The sequence below is a fragment of the Camellia sinensis genome, chromosome 2 (genome assembly GCF_055761805.1).
Source record: "Camellia sinensis isolate YWXY chromosome 2, ASM5576180v1, whole genome shotgun sequence".
In the NCBI taxonomy this organism is placed as follows: Eukaryota; Viridiplantae; Streptophyta; class Magnoliopsida; order Ericales; family Theaceae; genus Camellia; species Camellia sinensis.
In genome coordinates this window covers 190,358,283-190,380,118 of record NC_138962.1, presented here as the reverse complement: position 1 = coordinate 190,380,118, position 21,836 = coordinate 190,358,283, and the positions used below count along the sequence as shown (strand labels likewise).

General features: G+C 38.4%; 1 protein-coding gene across 1 annotated transcript; it reads left to right on the top strand.

Annotated features, from left to right (window-relative positions):
* The first annotated feature begins 14,332 nt into the window (after positions 1-14,332).
* Positions 14,333-21,059, top strand: LOC145819329 (uncharacterized). Its single transcript, XM_082913310.1, has 7 exons — positions 14,333-14,377; positions 17,566-17,621; positions 17,862-18,015; positions 18,562-18,749; positions 19,745-19,820; positions 20,353-20,848; positions 21,022-21,059. The coding sequence occupies exons 1-7, from the start codon at positions 14,333-14,335 to the stop codon at positions 21,057-21,059; spliced, it is 1,053 nt and encodes a 350-aa protein (XP_082769436.1).
* Positions 21,060-21,836: the final 777 nt, after the last annotated feature.

The following is a 21,836-nucleotide window of genomic DNA, read 5'->3' as shown; positions in this document are numbered from 1 at the left end:
TCATTTTACCAACTTAATCAACTTAATCTGGTCCAAATCAATTTTTCAATTAAATTTCACCGTAGGCTCTAAAAATTATGCCAATCACTATGGCGTAATTAATTTCAGGTTCTGTGGCCGATAAGGCCCTCAATTAAATTTCCAAAGCTAATTATTCGAACAGATATTCCTACGGTGAACAGATAAAACTTCAAGGTCACATATATTCACATAATGGCACATAAAATCATGGTAAACACGTAATCATACTCAATTTAAGGACCAATTGGCATACTACGGAACAAGGTATTACACCAAAAATGGGCTGTTAAGTACCGGAGGTGGCGTTCGACCATGAAGTTGGTCTCTCGGGCCACAGTGTTCCTCAAAAGGGAGGAAATAAGGTGTATGCCAAATATCGGAGCAAACGGAGGTGGTTAAGCGGTCCCGAACTGAGGCACACGGCCGTCGGCTCCGAAAAAAAAACAGGAAACCGGGCTCCAAACGGGAAAAATGGCCTACGACCACAAATCGTAGCCTACGGCCACTGAGAGATGATCTACGAGACTTCTCCCTCCCTTCAGGAAGAGAAAACAGAGAAAACAGAGCCTAGTTCGCAAACCGAGGCAAGACACGAAAGAGTCCGGAAGTCCGGAGGCAAGGCTCGCAGCCGAGACTCTGAAACTTCTGGACGAGCACAATATGCAATATCACCGAGCGCTCAACTGGTGACGTCTGAGTCTTAAGGTTGGTCAAAAATGGGGTATCTACACATACATGCCACCATGGTTTTGCCAGTCAACTTTCACTAACGGGATTTATTTGTTCCTCAACTTTTTGATCCGTCTGTTTACAATCTGAATAGGCCGTTCCTCATAAGTGTAGTCATCACTCAGCACTACACGAGTAGGCTCTATCACATGGAAAGGATCCCGGAGGTAGTCCCTCAACATAGAAATGTGGAAGACGTTATGCATATGCTCCATTTCAGGAGGAAGCGCAACCTGATATGCCACCGAATTGATTTTCTCAATAATCTCATATGGTCCGACGTATCTCGGCGCTAACTTGCCTTTGACTCCAAAACGAGTCTGGCCTTTCATCGGTGTCCCTTTCACAAATACGTGATCACCCACTTCATATTCTCTATCCCGTCTTCTGATATCCCCATAACTTTTCTGTCGGCTCTGTGCGGTTTTCAGTCTCTGTTGTATCAGTTTTACTTTCTCAGTCGTTTCATATACAATCTCGGGCCCAAGAAAAGGCCGATCTCCAACTTCTGCCCAGCAAATCGGAGATCTATATTTTCTGCCATACAATGCCTCGAAAGGCGCCATATTAATACTTGAATGATAACTGTTGTTGTAGGCGAATTCAGCCAATGGCAAATGGCTTTCCCAGTTTTCCTGAAAATCAAGGACACACATTCTTAGTAAATCCTCCAGAGTCTGGATGGTCCTTTCTGACTGGCCATCGGTCTGAGGATGATAGGCACTACTCAGTCTCAGTTCAGTACCCAATGCAGTCTGTAAGCTTTGCCAAAATCTCGATGTAAACTTCGAGTCCCTATCAGAAACAATGGACACAGGCACTCCATGCAGTCTAACAATCTCATCAATATAGAGTATAACCAATTTGTCCGCATTATAAATTGTTTTGACAAGTAAAAAGTGAGCAGATTTAGTCAGCCTATCAACAATAACCCAAATTGAGTCCATACCTTTACTAGAGCGAGGCAATCCCACAATAAAATCCATAGTGATATGTTCCTATTTCCACTCCGGTATGGGTAAGGGTTGCAGTAAGCCTGCGGGTCGTTGATGTTCAGCTTTGACTTGTTGGCAATGAAGACATTTCGATACAAAATCAGCAATTTCTTTCTTCATTCCCGGCCACCAGAAATTCAATTTCAAATCTTGATACATTTTTGTATTCCCTAGGTGGATAGACAATTTTGAATTGTGGCCCTCTTGCAGAACTTTTCTTTTCAGTTCAGTATCATTCGGTACACACAGTCTTCCCTGAAATTTCAGTACATTATTTTCAAATTTGAAACCCGGTCTCGGTTTAGATTCCTGTTCTTCGATGATCTTCTTCAAGAAGTCATCCTGTTGCTGTTTCTCTTTAATCTCTTCAATTAGTGTCGGTTGAGCAGAAATAGCAGCTATTGTTCCACCTTGTTCTCGCAAAACAATTTCAATTTCAGATTTTTCAAGGTCACAAAGCAACTCTTTCTGTCCGGTGAGTAAACAGGCTAAGTTCCCAATCGATTTTCGACTCAATGCATCGGCAACGGTGTTGGCTTTCCCCGGATGGTACAAAATCTGTAGGTTGTAATCCTTAATCAATTCTAGCCATCTCCCCTGTCTCATGTTCAGTTCTTTCTGTGTGAAGAAATATTTTAAACTTTTGTGGTCAGTATATACTTCACATGTAGCCCCATAAAGGTAGTGACGCCAGATTTTCAATGCAAATACTATTGCAGCAAGTCCTAGATCATGGGTCAGGTAGTTCTTTTCGTGCGGTCTCAGTTGTCGAGAAGCATAGGCAATTACTTTCCCATTCTGCATTAAAACACACCCCAAACCCTTATGAGAAGCATCACTAAAAATGATAAGACTATCCGTACCTGAAGGTAGGGTAAGAACAGGTGCAGTCACTAGTCGAGTTTTCAACTCTTGGAAAGCTGATTCTCTTTGGTCAGTCCAGTCAAATGATATCCCCTTCTGAGTTAATTGAGTCAACGGTAAGGCAGTTTTGGAGAAATCTTTGACAAATCTTCTATAGTACCCGGCTAATCCCAAAAAGTTTCGGACTTCTGTCACATTTGTTGGTCTAGGCCAGTTTACTACTGCTTCAACTTTATGTAGATGAACTGAAATTTCATCCTTACTAATAACATGTCCCAAAAACATAACATAATCAAGCCAAAATTCACATTTAGACAGTTTAGCAAAAAGTTTCTGTTCTCTTAGGGTCTGTAGGGCAAGTCTCAGATGATGTTCATGTTCTTCTATACTCTTGGAATAAATCAGAATGTCATCTATGAATACAACAATAAAGTCATCGAGGAATGGTTTAAAGATTCTGTTCATGAGGTCCATAAATGCAGCAGGTGCATTGGTAACTCCGAAAGGCATAACTAAAAATTCGTAATGTCCATACCTCGTTCGAAAAGCAGTTTTGTCAATGTCCTTTGGTTTAACTTTCAACTGATGATATTCGGATCTGAGATCAACCTTAGAAAAGACTTGAGCACCCTGTAACTGATCAAATAAGTCATCAATACGTAGTAATGGGTATTTATTTTTCACAGTTACCTTGTTCAGTTCATGGTAGTCGATGCAGAGTCTCAGTGAGCCGTCTTTCTTTTTCACAAACAAAACAGGTGCGCCCCACGGTGAAGTGCTAGGCCTGATGAACCTTTTGTCTAACAGTTCTTGCAGTTGCACTTTTAATTCTTTCAGTTCAGTTGGAGCCATTCTGTAAGGAGCTTTAGACACTGGCTGTGTACTCGAAATCACATCAACGGTGAACTCAATCTCCCTGTCAATCAAATCCCCTGGCAGATCATCTGGAAAAACATCTGGGAATTCTCTAACTATAGGAATACAGTTCACATCAGTTTTATCATCAATAGGTATAGTCAATACAGAACACAGATACCTTTTACACCCCTTTTTAATCAATTTAAAGGCTTTCATAGAGGAAATCAGATATGGAGGAGGTACTACTCAAACCCCATTAAACACAAATTCAAGTAAACCTGGTGGACGAAAAACTACTTGTTTCGTCACACAGTCTATGGTAGCATGATATTTCGTTAACCAGTCCATCCCCAATATAACATCAAAATGATTTATGTTCAGAGGCAGTAAGTCAATATACAGATGCATATCCCCAATAATAATTTCACATGCAGGGTATATATAAGCACAAGTTACAAATCCCCCGATAGGTGAAGATACAACTAACAGATAATTCATGGGTTCTAATGGTCTATTTAGTTTTCGCGAAAAAGCATGCGATACATATGAATGTGTAGACCCCGAATCAATCAAAACATATGCATTTTGAGTACAAATAGAGAGAATACCTGACACAACGGTCTTGGTATTCTGCACGTCTCCCGGTACTAGTGCGAACACTCGGCCTTGCCTCATGGGCTCTTTCCCGGTAGCTTTGGGGTTAGGCTTTGGTGTAGCAGTCGATGCTACTGCGCTAGGTGCAGCTTTACTATTGGCCTACGGAGCAGAGGGGCAGTCTTTAACCATGTGGCCCACCTTGCCACACATGTAACAAGCTCCAGATATTTTATAACAAACTCCCTTATGGTTCTTACCACATTCAGAACAGGGTGGTATAGACCGGTTCCCTTGACTAGAAGTAGTCGTTGACCCTATATTTTGTTTCTTGTTCAATGGGTTATTTTTGCCTTTCTTGAACTTAAAACCCTGCCTTTTACCACGCCATTCAGACGCTGGTGTTTCAGTTTGTTTCAGTGCTTCAATGTTCGACTCAGCCATTAATGCTCGGTCAAGAACATTCACATAGTTCGGTAGTTTTAAAACATTTATTCTGTCCAATATTGTAACATTAAGGCCGCCTTCAAACTTCCTGGCCTTCTTGTAATCAGTATCAACCATGTGCGGTACATAACGGGCAAGTTCAGTAAATTTTGTCTCATATTCTGCCACCAACATAGTGCCTTGTCTCAGCTGTTAAAATTCAGTCACTTTTCTGTCCCTAACACACTGAGGGAAATACTTTTCAAAGAAGGACTCCTTGAATTGAGCCCAAGTCATAACAGTGTTGGTGTCGCGGACTAACATCTACCACCTTTTGGCCTCTTCTTGTAGTGTAAAGGTGGTCAATAGCACTTTGTGTGCTTCAGAACACAGAAAGACCTCAAACAGTTTCTCTGTCTCAAGAACCCAAGCTTCAGCCTTTAGCGGCTCAAGGCCTCCCTGAAAGGATGGCGGTTTCATTTTGCTGAACTTCTGGGTGAGAGCAATTATATCTCCATCATTAACATTCGGTTCCGGCTGTACCGGAGGAGGAGGTGGGGGCTGTTGGTTTTGTTGTTGTTCTAGTCTTGCAGTTAATAGTTCCACCATTCTCTCCAACCTCGCCATTCTTGCCTCAGGGAATTCAGTTTCATTAGTAGTGCTTGCATTATCCATTTCACTATATGCAACATTATAATAATAAACATAGGAAGTTGCATACTTTAAACATTTAAACACAAGCAATTATATATTTCAACACATTAACACATATACATGTCATGTCCACACACACTTTTCATGCTCATGTGATGCCCTAATTACTTTTCTAGGACATCCTATAGCTCATTTGGACACGTGTGTGTGGTATAACTCGTGGTTAAGTATCGCTCTGATACCACTCTGTCACGACCCAAACCCGCCCCTATGGGTTTAGCACCGTAACCGGCCAGTAATCCGAGATTACCAAAGGCCTGCTTAACAGTCAGACAATAATACAGAGTACAGGGGCATGGCGGAAGCCAAAACAGTAAGTACACAATATCCAATGAGTTGTGAGTCTGTATGCAAAAAGATTTTTCATACGTATAGACATGAATAATACAGAACAATATGTACAATATTTACAGTCGATCTGAACAGGGACCTAATCCCTGTTAGACAGTACAGTACAGTACAGTGCTATCAGTCTATACAGTTATTACAAAACAGATACAGAGACAGACGGGGGAAATTAAAACACCCCTAAGCCATAGCTTGACAGGCTCGGAACCTCGCAGTGAGGCACAGTGGTTGGCTTGACAAAAAGGGAGTCTGACCCACGATCCTAGCTCCAGTCTGGTGCCTGTACACCTACATATATATATAAACAGTGAGCTAAAGCCCAGTGAATAACATAATGCGTAAAGAGGTTAAGAATGAATGTCCTTACAGTAATGAAAATAGTTCATTAAAACAGTATTTCAATCGTTCAGTCGTAACAGTCATATGTGGTACATTCATTAGCATAGCAGTACAGTAAACAGTAGATCTTAAAAGATCGGGCAGTCAATGATGGCCATCATAACAGTAAACAATAGTGGTTCCACATGGGAACCGACAGAGATCTCTGTAACAGTAGCAGTAACAGTAACAGTAGTTGCTAAAGATGCCACAATACAGTTCAGAACAGAGGACATACATTCATGTAGTTAACAGTAACAGTTCAGAAAGCAGTTCGGTTAACAGTCAGAAAATATTCATCTTTGAACATATCTTTACACAGTTGTTACTCACAGAGTTCTAGGCTACAGTTAAGCTAGAGCGCGTCTCCAGTCGCCAACCCTACACAGTTTACAGGACGAACACACACTAAGCTACACAGTTGGGAAAAATAATAACTTAATCCCTAATTTGTCTCGGTGTGTTCTACATCTATATCCTCATTAAGATGCCTTAAACTAGGCCTAAGAATGCCTAGGATGAAATGAGGATGCAAAGATGCACTTTAAAATATTTTTCAGAAAACAGAGGTCCCGCTCGAGCGTAGGTTTCCCCCGCTCGAGCGGACATGAAGACAAAGGTATCCGCTCGAGCGTATACTTTCCCGCTCGAGCGTTCTGCAAAACAGGGCAAAAGTACTGGATAGGTGAAAATCACGCTCGATGGGCGCTCGATAGCCGCTCGAGCGTAATGCACAAGGTCCCGCTCGAGCGTCAATTATTCCGCTCGAGCGGACGTCAAAACAGTGCGAAGTACTGGGAGCACGAATTTCCCGCTCGAGCGCCACTTTCCCCGCTCGAGCGGGAGTTCAAAATCTGGAATTTCCAGATTTGAACTTCCAAGCTCAAAACCAAGTTCAAATGCACAAATTCCGATCCTCTTGGGCCAATTTTCCAGAAAACATTCCAAAACTCATAATTTAACATGATTCCAAAGCTCAATTGTAAAATCAAAGCCCAAGGGTGTTTCAAACACTCAATTTCAAACCAATTTTCATGAGCATGATGAACATGCAAACATGCATGAGTTTAAATCAATTCAAAACTTCAATACATGCTCTAATGAGCCGATTCTTTTCAAAACAAGGTGAAATCATGGTCCATTGTAAAAATATGAACATGCATGTACACTTTCATGAAGAACAACATCAAAACTCAAGGATGTAAACATGCGTGCATGAAATGAGCTTCAAATCAACATTATAAGCCATATCTTGGCTCCAATCTTCAACAATCCTCTAAATCATGCAAGAAATACTTCAATTCATGACTAAGAAGGTAAGAGCTCTACCTTATGTCTTCAATTATGAGAATATAAGCTCAAGTTTGCAAATTACTCTTCAATTCCTTCACTTCTACCAAGTTTCCAAGCCAATTAGAGATGAAATCACACTCTCTCCTAACTCTCTCTCTCTAGTTCGGTTGAGCTCAACAAAAAGGCTGATGAAATGTGTTTTGATACAAAGAAAATAGTCTCAAAAGTGCTAAGCTAGTGGCCCACTAGTGGTGGCAAAATGGTGAATAAACCAACTCATGCAATTTAGCTTATTTTAATCTAATTTAATCATACTAAATCACATTTCAGATAAATATGCTATAAAATCGCATAAATTCTAAGGATCATAGAACATGAATTAATTTCAGATTCGACCGCCGATAAGGCCTTCAATTTGCAGTTTAAACATAAATACACAAACAGATAATCAAACAGGCAACAGATAGACATACAATTAAACAGATGTACTCAATCAATTCAGTTCCAAATTTCAGTCAGTCAGTTCAGTATTTTAGTCGATTCAATTACTTATCATAATCAGTCTTAGTTTAACGGTAATCAGTAATCAATCGGTAAGCAGTGGTGAGGGTTGTTACAACTGACCAGCAACCACGCTTCCCAGTAATGTTTGTCTTCCCTCCCACGTCTTAGTTTCATTGAATTGTAATGCATCCAAAACCCCTCCTCAGTATCATAAACCATTAGTGTCCAATGGTTATCTAAGTGTATTGGAAATTGAATATATCTGGCCTTCAGGGCATGCGGGGCATGCATGGCCAAGTACCTGTCACGTACATCTTCAGCCACATCTCTTATCATAGGCTGCACACATTCATTTTGGGAATTGAAAAGCACAAACTAAAAATGACTACATTCAATTCATCAATTGCACGTCTTACCAAACATAATATGCTGAAAATTTATGATTTTTCTTCATCCGTGGATTTAGGTGCCTTGATCTGCTGCTTGTACATCAACATTTCCGCGTATGCATTAATCACCTACGTGCAGAAAAAAAAAACATTTTTTATTTTGATTCTCTTGTATACATGTACGTAAATTGCATTCTATTTGAAAAAACTTCAGAAGTTTGACGAATAATTAGGAATACCATACTTACATTGCCTCGTAATGTCAGCCCTTTAACGATCGCCTGTATGTCATTGAAAGACACAGAATTGGAACCATTTTGCCCAGTCCAGACTTGCGCACTACTAGTTAAACAAGAGATTTTTTGAACACTAAATTCAAGTACAAATGCAAAACGGTAAGAGTAAGTTGCGAAACCTACCTGTCACTCCCTTTCTTGTATGTTTCTTTAAGCTTGTCTTTCTCTTGCGTTGATAACAACTTCCAGCTCGGTAAACGATTAGTCAAGTCGAATCGAGAAAATGTCTTATCTGGGTCTGCAATGTTATCAACCTTAATGATCTCATCTTCCATTTTTTGTTTATTGGCACACTCACCCCCATTGACCACACCACCATCAGATGGTTTCATCAACCTCCCCAAAACCAATGGATATTCATACTCTGGCAGTTTATGCTCCTTCCTATTTTTTTTTTAATGTTTCTCACAAGTTAGTTCTGCAACGCAGTTGTTCCAGTGTTTTGATCAATACCGGCCATTAAATCCACATCACATGCCACATGCCCAATGTCGTTGATCGGGGTCACATGAGTATCCACCCCTTGTAACTCTGTCTTCTCATTTACATCAGATGGAGACGACGTCGACAATGGTATAATGGCAAGTACGTTTGCCTTACAGTGGTACATTTCCTCATTACTTTTTTTCATCTCCAGTACACCAGCAGCTGGTTGGGTGTATTCATGCACTGCGTACTCCTCCAACTGTTCCACAAGCTTCGTGTTTTTTTCATTAAGCTCATCCACTAGCTGCTTCATCCTTTCAATGTCACATTTCTTCTGGTTATTGGTCACTGTGATTTCATGTGCTAACTTTTTGCATTTTTCTTCGTACGATGCCCTCATTGTTGCCAGTTGTGTCTCTAATGCAAATAGGACATCAGATTTACATTGGACTTCTATCTCAAGCACACCAATTTTAACTAGTGCTCTCTGGTATTCTTCAGACGTAGACGCACACTGAGCACAATGATCATTACTCTCAGTACCACCTCTGTTAACATCTCTTTCATTTCATACATTTTGCTTTATGTTTTCCAGTCCATGGACACTAATACCATTAATTGAATCCAAAATGCTGCCATCTACAATTGTCCCAGTTGTCGACCCCATGTTCCTACCAACCCCACTGCGATACGAACATTCGGCATTCGCTTCAATTTTTGTAACGTCTTTCGTTTTTGTGAAGCTCCGTTCAGAATGACTCATGTGCAGCTCTCCTACCATAACCTGTAAACAATTTACAAAATTTAAAATCAAAAATAGTAATTGCCTCATCTAATATTTACTCTAATGGTACACAAAATCATACTTCAACATCATGCGGCTGATCGATATCCACTGCTCTTATCTTTGTGACCAACTTGTTGATATTCCATTTCATAAACCTCGGAAATCCATCTACACAATCTGCTTGTATCAAGTTGGGGTGCTCACATATCCAAAACTGTGTGACCATGGGTTAAAAACATTAGCTGTCAAAATTATTCAAAACAAATACACGTACCAAAGCTACCAAACAAAATCAAAATTATAATGCGGGAAAAACAAAAAAATAGACCACTTATAAGGAGGCAGTTACACATCCAGTAACTTTCTTACGCTTAGAGTAAAATCCCTTAATTGACTCTATCAAAGTTGCACAGATTGCTCCAACCCAATCATATGCTTTCATGTTCTCTAGATCCTCTACAACTCGGACGAACCCCCATCCTACGGTCTCGCCCGAAGTGGCAAAGAATAATTTCCCACACAAGTAAAAACACAGTAACTTTGCTATATCCTGGTGGTCCTGCCTAGTGTTCCCGAGTAATGCATCCATTAATAGTTCCTTAATGGTCTTCAAGTTTATGCGTGCTATGTTGGGACACCTTCATTGGATGAAGTCAGTCGGAAGTCTTGGCCCATGTGACACATCTAAACTCTTCTTACCACCATGAATTTCAAATATTAGTTGCATATCGATACTCGTCAACTCAATGTGTTTACCACCAATCATGAAAGCAGTCTTTTCTGGAACATATGTCTGAATGATCCTCATTACAATGTCATCGCATTTTTGGAATTCATGTTGGTTTAGATCGGTTTTTCGCATCGCATCCAATAGCAACTAGAACGATGTTTTCTGAAGATGATGCAAATGCTTATTTTTCAGATTTGACATTGCCACCAGCTTCACAATTCCAGTAATGTTGGAATGGTAGCAAAATCTTGGTTGTTTGTTCAGTCGTTGTTGAGGCTCATATTTTAGTTTCTTTCCTTTTCAGACACTGCTTCGCCCTACTGCATCCACATTCTGTGACGGAGTTTGACACCGTCGTCTTTTACCAGTTGTAGTCCCTTCACAGCTGCTCACTTTCGCCTTGCAGCCTTTTTGTGGTGTACCTTTAATTGTTCCTCCTGGAAAAAATGCCACAAATATTTCACATTTCGTATACAAACAAGATCCCACTAAAAACTTATGTGAATATGTAATTAAATAGCAATATGTAACATTACATGTTAGTATGTTCGTCGTGAATATTAAAATATGGTCTGATAACATGTGGTTGTACATGTATTGAAATCAAACCTCATCACATACACTCACTGTACATTGACACTGGAATTGGATCTCATTAAAACATGTGAGGACGAAATAATTCTCTAACGTACGTTTCAACAACTGTGTTTAAAATAATGTTAAAATTAATTACAACATTTTCACATTCCATTACGCTTCACTCGTGTTTGTTTGACATGACTTTTTTAGTATAGTCGTGAATATTAAAATGTGGTCTGATAACATGTGGTTGTACATGTATTGAAATTAAACCTCATCACATACACTCACTGTACATTGACACTGGAATTGGATCTCATTAAAACATGTAAGGACGAAATAATTCTCTACGTACGTTTCAACAACTGTGTTTAAAATAATGTTAAAATTAATTACAATATTTTCACATTCCATTACGCTTCACTCGTGTTTGTTTGACATGACTTTTTCAGTATACACCGTTGCTTAATTACATCAAATTAAAAAAATAACAAACATTGGGGTTAATGTCTTCAACCCAAAACACAACATCTACCATACCGTGGCGCATGCCATTTCATCAACTACTGTCACAATAATAGCCATACTATGAAATGAGTCAATTACCATGTAACACACCGCGAACACGAATGTTACAACATTTGAAGGACATATGCATGTTACACTTTCTGCATGTCTTATTCTGTCCTAAATATTCAGTTGCACATTCACAATTTAAACATGTAATAATCTTCATGTGAATTCTAATAGACATTATAACGGAATTTATCGTCACACAATTCAGAAATTTAAACGTAATTACGCGGCCACATTCACGGCCACGGTTTCAAATGCCACTGAGAAGTACTTGACGTAACCGTGACTAGTGTGACACATGCCAATTAATGCATTAATCTGAACCTAAATATAATAAAAAATGTACTACGTGTAGCTAGTCAACCAAAACTACTACAAACACAAACTTGATGTGGAACTATGTGCATGTCCTATTGTGTCCTAAATATTCATTGCACATTCATAGTTCAAACATGTAATATTCTCCCCGCAAATTCCAATAGCCATTATAACGAAATTTACCGTCATACAACTCATAACTTTAGAAGTAATTTCGCACCCACAAGCACGACCTTGATTCCAAATGTGACTGTGAAGTACTTGACGTAACCATGAATAATGTCAGACATGCCAATTAATGCATTAATCTGAACCCCACGAATAAACGAAAATTTGCTACGTAAAGCTTGTCAACGAAAACTCTTATGGACACAAACGTGGTATGCCACTTTGTGCATGTCCTGTTGTATCCTAAATATTCATTGCACATTCATAGTTCAAACATGTAATATTCTTGGTGCGAAATCCAATAAACATTGTCACGAAATTTACTGTCACACAACTCAGAAATTTAGAAGTAATTTCGCACCCACATGTACGACCATTATTCCAAATGTGACTGTGAAGTACTCGGCGTAACCATGAATAATGTCAGACATGCCAATTAATGCAATAATCTGAACCCAAAAATAAACGAAAATGTGCTATATGAAGCTAGTTAACGAAAACTACTACGAACACAAACGTGGTGTGACACTGCATGTCGTTTGTGTCCTAAATATTCATTGCACATTCACAGTTCAAACATGTAATATTCTCCCCGCAAATTCTAATATACATTATAACGAAATTTACTGTCACAAAACTCTGAAATTTTGAAGTAATTACGCACCCACATTTACGACCATGATTCTAATTGTGATTGTGAAATACTACATGTAACCATGAATACTGTCAGTGTAACAATCCCGACGTATGATTAACATTAATCCATGATTAATTATGTCTAACAGTAATTAAGGAAGGAATTCTGAATTAATTTGCATGTGTGTGTTTCATTATCTGTGTTTATATCTGTTTTGCGTAGGAAGATCTGCTTGTGTCTTAGTTTGATTTGTGAATTGAAGGCCTCATCGGCATTCGATACAGAAATTGATTTGATTTATGTGTTAATTAGAATTTTTAGAATTTTATGGTAGGTCCAATTAAAATTCATTTCGGAACGATTAAATAAGATTAATTTAATCCCACTTAGTTGCCTATGACTTAAACTAATTAAATACCATTTTTTTTATTAGAGCCCCACTCATCTTCCCTTTCCTTCATTTGATTATACACTCTTGAGCCTATACAAAAACGTGAGAGAGAGGAAAGGAGAGAAGAAATTGGAGCTCACCCAAGGGTTATGCTAGAATTGTTAAAATTGGGAAGATTTAGCTTGGAACCTTAGTGTACTCATCATTTAGATCATACCTCAAAGGTTGAGGTATGAATTCAACACTTAGATTATATAACTGTGATGTTAAAACATGAATTCATGAGGATTAAGTTGAGTAATTTAGGATGAGCAAAAAGAATGAAAGAACGTAGATCATATCATGTATGCATGCATGTTTCATAACATTTTGAAGTTGATTTGCAAGAATTCCCTCATGCATGTCTTGAATTCACTTTGATTGTGGGTAGATATCAAGTTTTATGTTGTTTGGTAGCATTTGATCATGTTTTGAAGTGAGTAAGTACAAGAGAGTTCATGCATGTTATGTTCTTGAACATTCATAAAGTTTAAGTTGAAATTTTGTACAATTGACATGTCTTTGGGCCATGATTTCTTGAAATAATCCTTTAAACATGTTGTTTTATGAGTTTCTAAGTGTTTTCTCAAGTTTTGGCTCAGAAAAATGAAGTTTGATGTTTTAATGTTTGAGTTTGAACTTGAAGATCAAATCTAGAAATTCCAGAAATTTGATCCACGCTTGAGCGGGGGAGTTCACGCTCGAGCGAGCACTTTGAGTACGTGCACTTCTACTCGAGCGACGTGAGTCATGCTCGAGCATGAAATGCATGTACCCAGAAGTTCATATGTTTTACAGTCCGCTCGAGCGAGGGAAGTTACGCTCGTGCGAAGGTCTGAGTCTCACTCCTGAGCGGAGGTCGAGCGTTCGTCGAGCGTGAAAATCATGCATCCAATACTTTTTCGAAGATTACAGTCCACTCGAGCGAGGAACGTGGCGCTCGAGCAGAGCTTCGCATTTCACATGTCCACTCGAGCGAGGAAAGCCACGCTCGAGCGTGGACCCTGTTTTCAGCAAGTTTTGGAAAATATTTTCAAGTGCATTTTTGCATCCTCATTCTATCCTAGGCATTCCTAGGCCATGATTAAGACTCCATAATGAGGTTAAAAGCTAGAAACACACTAAGAACAATTAAATAAGTTATGTGCATTTCAAACGTGTGTTCAGGTGTGTGTGCTTGTTATGTGTTCATGTAGGTCGCGTGCCGTAAACCATTTGATTAGTCTGCTTTGTCTGTCTGCCATAAACCATTTAACTAGACCACTAGAACCCATGACATATGCATTATCTGTATCTACACCATCTGGGGGTTCTATGGTATGTGCTTATATTTATCCAGCATGTGATATTATGGTTGGTGATATGACATTGTATATTGATTTATTGTCTTTGAACATTAATCATTTTGATTGCATTCTGGGTATGGATTGGTTGACTAAATACTGTGCTACTATTGACTGCGCGAGTAAATCTATTGTATTTAGACCACCGGGTATGCGTGAATTTATATTTACTGGAAATGGGGTAGTTTCTTCCCCATATTTGATTTCGGCCATGAAAGCTGTTAAATTACTTATGTAATGATGCATAATTTTTCTCTCCACTCGAGCGGGGGAGTTGATGCTCGAGCAAACTTGTGAGGCTCCCAGTATTTTTGCAGGCTGCCTGAGATTCTAAGAGTTGTAAATTCCCGCTCGAGCGTAGAAGTGGTCGCTCGAGCGGACGGCTTTGTTGGTCTGCGCGCTTGAGCGCAAGGTTGGGCGCTTGAGCGGGTCGCCTAGTTGAGTTTGAATTTCTGAGGCACGTGGGTTCAATTTTGACATTTTATTAGTATATTTGGAACCTCCTTATTTTTATTTTGGGGCATCAATTGAGGTGGTAACAGGATGGTAGAGTAAGACTGGACCAAAAACTTTAATTCGAATAATTTGCCTACGATCAACCGTCACTCTTTTGCCCTTTTCTTTTTCCACACTTTGAATTTGGGTGTGAGGTCGGAATCATTGGAGATCTTGTTTCCAAGGCTTCAATTTGGACACAAGAACGACCTAAAACAGAGTCCAGATGAGAGAGTTATGCCTATTTGAAGTTTTGAAATCTGTGCTGGAAGCAGGTACGCTCGAGCGAGAAGCAGGTACGCTCGAGCGAGAAAAGATACACTCGAGTGGACTGCGCGAGTTCAGCAGCTTAAAAACGTGATTTTTAGATCATTTCTTAAATTTTCTTTTCCCCTCTTCTTTCCTCTCATTCTAGGTCCGAAAACCTAGTCCTAAAAACCTTGATTTCCTCCACTTTTACCAACAAATCCACCATGGATCTTGCATCAAGAATGGAGAACAAGAGAAGATCAACATTTTCAACTGATTGAAGCTCGGATTTGTGGAGGATTCTTCTCAAAGCTTCGCTCCCTTGCTTGATTCTTGAGGTAGGGGTCCTTGTTCTTCCTCAATACTTCCATAAATAGATAGATTTGTGGTATTTTGATTATATACATACAAAACCTAAATTTTTGAGCATATAGAGTAAATCATGAGATTTGGGGCTTTAGGGTTTGAGATGTTGGGGGGGTTCAATTGATGGGTTAAAATGGTGGATGATCAACCCTAGTTGTATAATCAATGGGAAAATTGGAATAAAGAGTAATGGCTTGAGAAGTTTGAATTTTTTTTTGAAATTTCTAGATTTTCTTGAAACCCTAGGTTGATTCATGATGATAATCAATGATTTGGCCCAAATTGAAAGTAGAATCATGAAATTGGTAGGTTGAATTATATATGTACAAGTTTAATTGGAATTTGAAAATGTTTGAAAATTATGTTTAAAATTTGCGAATGAACTTTGTTATGAGCATTGTAAACCATGTTATAATGAGAAAGGAAATTGGGGGAAAAAGATTTGTTGATGATGTGGATGATGTAAACTTGGCTATGGAATGTTGAAATGAGCTTTAAGAATTTAACTTGGATTATGTTGAATTATATTTAGTGGTGTTAAATTGATTTTTTTTGAATAGTGTTGGTTGTATTGGATTGGATTGAATTGTATTGAATGATGTGGAATCGAATTGTGTTGGATTATGTTGAATCGTATTTGCATCTAATTGAATTGTGTTGAATTGAGTTGTGTCGGGTCGCGTTGAGTTTGAGTTTGAGTTGAGTCGTGTTGTGTTATGTTGAGTTTGGGTTGAGTTGAAAAATGGTTTTTCAGTGCCCACGATCGTCCGTATAATAGCCGGTAAATGTGGGGATGGTTTTGAAAATTAAAGAAAAAGGTTTTTGGGGGCCCACTTCCCGCCGTATAGTAGCCGGCAAATGTGGGGGTGATTTTGGATTAAAGGTGTCTAATTGCCCTGTCTAGGCTTATCGCTGGATGAATATGGGAAAAGTGTTTTTGGGTGTCCACATAGTCCCGCCGTATAGTAGCCGGCGAAAGTGGAAAAATGATTTTTTGGGTGTCCACACAGTCCTGCCATATTGTAGCCGGCAAAAGTGGAAAAACGGATGGTTTTCGAAAATGTTTTGGGTGCCCACATCTCGCTGTATAGTAGCCGGCAAATGTGGGGATGGTTTTCAAAAGTTGAAAAATGGTTTTGGAAAAACATGGTTTTTGGAAGAAAATGGCTTTGAGAAAAAGGTTTTCTTTGGGAGTTCACTTCCCGCCATATAATAGCCGGCGAAAGGTGAAAAGTGTTATGAATTTGATGCCCGCTATCCCGCCGTAGTAAGTCGGCAAAAGGTGGATTGTGTTGATATATATGTTAAGTTGATGATGCTATTTGTGACTTGTGATGAATCTATGAAATTGTAAATTGATGTGTGTATTGATATAAAGAGAAAATGTATATAGGCATGGTTGTAATGTATGGAAACCAGAAATGAGTAAGGGATTATGGATTGGTGGTGTTGAACTTAATGAATTAGTGATGACAATAAAAATAACTTATGAGCATTGTTCTATAACTAAATGAAAGACTGAATTGAAAGGGGGTCTATTAATCTTGTATCATCTTGAATTGAAATTTTGAGAGTGTAAATAACGGAGTGACTTGGGCATAGAAGAATGGTTAATAAATTAAAAAAGGGAACTTGAACTTGAATTTATGGAGTTCTAAATAAATATAATGAGTAGAATGGAAGAATGGAAGAATGAAAGAATGAAAGAAAAAGAGAAATATTAAAAATGGGAATGGAATAAGAAATAGTTTGGGAATTGGTTAATAACTTTTAAATGATATTGTTTCTTGAATAAGTTTGTTTCACAAGGAACTATAGTTTCCAAAGTTAACGGATGATTTTAATGGTTGAAGGTTTTCTTAAAAGTATTTAAATAGTTTTGAGGAAAATGTAATTTAGTTATGATATTTCGAAATTTTAAAATGCCACCATACTATATGGTATCACCCTGCATGCATGATCATTTCTATTTGTGTGTTGGCTATTCACTTAGAACTATGAGACTCCTACTGGGCATTAGTGCTCACCCCTGTTGTTTTTATCTTTTTACAGGAAGAAAGTGTGGAATCTGTGATTGAAGAGATAAGAAGTACAAGTGTCGTTTATATGTAATTTTATTGTAGATATGATGGATCTTGTAACTGTATTATATTTATTTGTAACATCTCAGTAGGAGATTGGCATGTATCATTGTTAGTATTGTATTCATTGATAGAAGAGAGTACATGTATCATTGTTTTTCTATTACACAAGTGTAATGGATATTTGTAAAAGAAAAAAAAATGGACCTAAATTACAGGCTTTGGTAATATTATCCGAGTAATAAAATTTGGGGCGTGACAACTTAGGAAGGGATGTAGGGTTTACTTGTGTTGTGTACTGATTGCACCATCTGATAATGCTAATGTGGGAACTGTTCCTGTTGCTTGTGAATTTCCCGACGTATTTCCAAACGACTTGCCTGGGAACTTAGTTGATAGGGAAATTGAATTCACTATTGAGGTAATTCTGGGAACACAACCTATTTCCCAGACCCCCTACAGAATGTCAACCTCAGAATTGAAAGAATTAAAAACACAACTTCAGGAACTGTTAAACAGGAAATTCATTTGCCCGAGCACTTCACCTTGGGGTGCCCCAGTCCTGTTTGTCAAAAAGAAAGATGGATCTTTGAGGTTATGTATAGACTATCGGGAATTGAACAAAGTAACTATCAAGAACAAATACCCTTTACCCCGAATAGATGATTTGTTTGATCAACTCCAGGGAGCCCAAGTGTTTTCTAAGATTGACCTTAGATCTGGGTATCATCAGTTAAAAGTTAAGGTAGAAGACATAGAGAAGATTGCAATCAGAACTAGATATGGACATTATGAATTTTTAGTAATGCCGTTTGGGGTGACTAATGCACCTGCTGCCTTTATGGACCTCATGAACAGGGTGTTTAAACCATTTCTAGATGAATTCATTGTTGTGTTTATTGATGATATTTTGATTTACTCCAAAAGCAGGGAAGACCATGAAAATCACTTGAGAATTGCTTTACAGACTTTGAGAGAAAAGAAATTATCTGCTAAATTGTCCAAAAGTGAGTTTTGGCTTGACAGTGTAGCATTTCCGGGGAATGTGATCAACAAGGATGGTATATCTGTTGACCTACAGAAGATTGAAGCTATTGTGGACTGGCCTAAACCGACGAATGTGACAAAAGTTAGAAGTTTTCTGGGACTTGCAGGGTATTGCAGGAGATTTGTGAAAGACTTCTCGAAACTTTCCATGCCATTGACCTAGTTAACTCAGAAAAATGTGTTATTTGAATGGAATGAACAACGAGAGTCAGCCTTTCAAGAGTTAAAGACCAGGTTAGTAACTGCACCGATTTTGACTCTGGCCAATGGTACTGATGGATTTCAGATTTACAGTGATGCTTCCTACAAAGCGTTGGGATGTGTGTTAATGCAGAATGGGAAGGTAATTGCTTACGCTTCTCGTTAACTCCACCCACACGAAAAGAATTACTCAACGCATGATCTTGAACTAGCAGTTGTAGTGTTTGCCTTAAAGATTTGGCGACATTATCTGTATGGAGCGACTTGTGAAGTGTATACGGATCACCAAAGCCTCAAGTATTTCTTTACTCAGAAAGAACTAAATATGAGACAAAGGAGATGGTTGGAACTGATCAAAGACTATGATTTGCAAATTTTGTATCATCTGGGTAAAGCTAATACTGTGGCTGATGCCTTGAGCCGAAAATCAATTGGGAATTTATCATGTTTGCTGTCCAGTCAAAAAGAATTGCTAGATGACCTGGAAAAGAATGAGATTGAAATTGTTTTACGAGAACAATGTGGGATTTTAGCTGTCATTTCCGCTCAACCTACAATCATTGAAGAAATCAAATAGAAACAACTTAAAGATGAGCACTTGAAAAAGATTGTGGAAGAATTTGACTCAAAATCGAGGCCGGGATTTGTGTTTGAGAATAATGTGTTGAAGTTTCAGAATAGACTCTGTGTACCAGACTCCTCTGATTTGAGAAAACGTGTTATGTCTGAAGCTCACGGCACCAAATTTGCTATGCATCCAGGGAATACAAAGATGTATCAGGATTTGAGGCAGAATTTCTAGTGGCCAGGAATGAAAAAGGAGTATTGCAGACTTTGTGGCTAGATGCTTATATTACCAACAAGTTAAAGCCAAACATTAGTGACCCGTTGGTTTGTTACAGCCGCTTCCAATATCGGAATGGAAATAGGAACACATTACCATGGACTTCATTGTGGGATTGCCTTGCTCTATTCGAGGTATGGATTTTATCTGGGTTATAGTTAATCATTTGACTAAATCTACCCATTTTCTACCTGTCAAAACTATTTACAATGTGGACAAATTGGCCAATATTTATATGAATGAGATTGTGAGATTGCATGGAGTGCCAGTATCTATTGTATCTGACAGAGATTCAAAGTCCGTATCGAGATTCTGGCAAAGTTTATAACAGACTTTGGGGTTAGAACTAAGATTGAGTAGTGCTTATCATCCACAGACAGATGGTCAAACTGAACGGACTAACCAGACTTTGGAAGATATGCTCAGAATGTGCATATTAGTTTCCAAGGACATTGGGAAACCTATTTGCCATTGGCCGAATTTGTATAGAACAACAGCTACCATTCAAGCATTGGAATGGCTCCTTACGAAGCTTTGTATAGAAGGAAATGCAAATCTCCGATATGTTGGGCTGAAGTAGGTGATAGACCTTTGTTGGGACCGGAACTTGTGCAGGAAACAACAGAGAAAGTGAAACTGATCTAACAGCGTTTGAAAACTACACAGAGTCGGCAAAAGAGTTATGCTGATGTCCGAAGAAGGGATAGAGAATATGAAATTGGGGACCACGCGTTCATAAAAGTGACCCCTATGAAGGGTCAAACACGGTTTGGTGTTAAGGGCAAGTTGGCTCCAAGGTATGTTGGGCCATATGAAATTCTTGAAAAGATCAACCCGGTAACGTATCGGGTAGCCCTACCTCCGGTAATGGAGCATATGCACAATGTATTTCATGTGTCGATGCTTCGAGAATATTTGAGAGATCTACTACATGTCATTGAACCAACACATGTGCTTTTGAAAGATGATTATACTTACGAAGAAAGACCTATTCAGATTGTGAATCGCCGGATCAAAAGATTGAGGAACAAAAAAATACCACTGGTAAAAGTTGATTGGCAGAATCATGGAGGAAATTATGCTACATGGGAAATAGAAGAAGACATGACGAAGAGATATCCAGATTTGTTTCCGTTGGACCCAATGTTGCTCCAAAATGAAGGTAATTCGAGTTTGGATGACCAAACTCTTTTAAGGGGGAAAAACTCTAACAACCCCAACCTATGATTAACATTAATCCATGATTAATTATGCCTAATAGTAATTAAGGAAGGAATTCTGAATTAATTTGCATGTGTGTGTTGCATTATTTGTGTTTATATCTGTTTTGCGTAGAAAGATCTGCTCGTGTCTTAGTTCGATTTGTGAATTGAAGGCCTCATCAGCATCCGATACAGAAATTGATTTGATTTATGTGTTAATTAGAATTTTTAAAATTTTATGGTAGGTCCAATTAAAATTCATTTCGGAACGATTAAATAAGATTAATTTAATCCCACTTAGTTGCCTATGACTTAAACTAATTAAATATCATTTTTTTTTATTTGAGCCCCACTAATCTTCCCTTTCCTTCATTTGATTATACACTCTTGAGCCTATACAAAAATGTGAAAGAGAGGGAGGGAGAGAAGAAATTGGAGCTCACCCAAGGGTTATGCTAGAATTGTTGAAATTGGGAAGATTTAGCTTGGAACCTTAGTGTGCTCATCATCTAGATCTTACTTGAGAGGTTGAGGTATGAATTCAACACTTAGATTATATAATTGTGATGTTAAAACATGAATTCATGAGGATTAAGTTGAGTAATTTAGGATGAGCAAAAATAATAAAAGAACATAGATCATATCATGTATGCATGCATGTTTCATAACATTTTGAAGTTGATTTCCAAGAATTCCCTCATGCATGTCTTGAATTCACTTTGATTGTGGGTAGATATCAAGTTTTATGTTGTTTGGTAGCATTTGATCATGTTTTGAAGTGAGTAAGTACAAGAGAGTTCATGCATGTTATGTTCTTGAACATTCATAAAGTTTAAGTTGAAATTTGGTACAATTGGCATGTCTTTGGGCCATGATTTCTTGAAATGATCATTTAAACATGTTGTTTTATGAGTTTCTAAGTGTTTTCTCAAGTTTTGGCTCAGAAAA

What these genes read in the sequence shown, in the direction of transcription:
- LOC145819329 (XM_082913310.1), top strand. Translation starts at nt 14,333, where the DNA reads ATGACATATGCATTATCTGTATCTACACCATCTGGGGGTTCTATG. An exon ending in CACCATCTGGGGGTTCTATG is followed by an intron (nt 14,378 to 17,565) that starts GTATGTGCTTAT and finishes ATCTTTTTACAG; the next exon opens with GAAGAAAGTGTGGAATCTGT. An exon ending in ATTGCCTTGCTCTATTCGAG is followed by an intron (nt 19,821 to 20,352) that starts GTATGGATTTTA and finishes AAAACTACACAG; the next exon opens with AGTCGGCAAAAGAGTTATGC.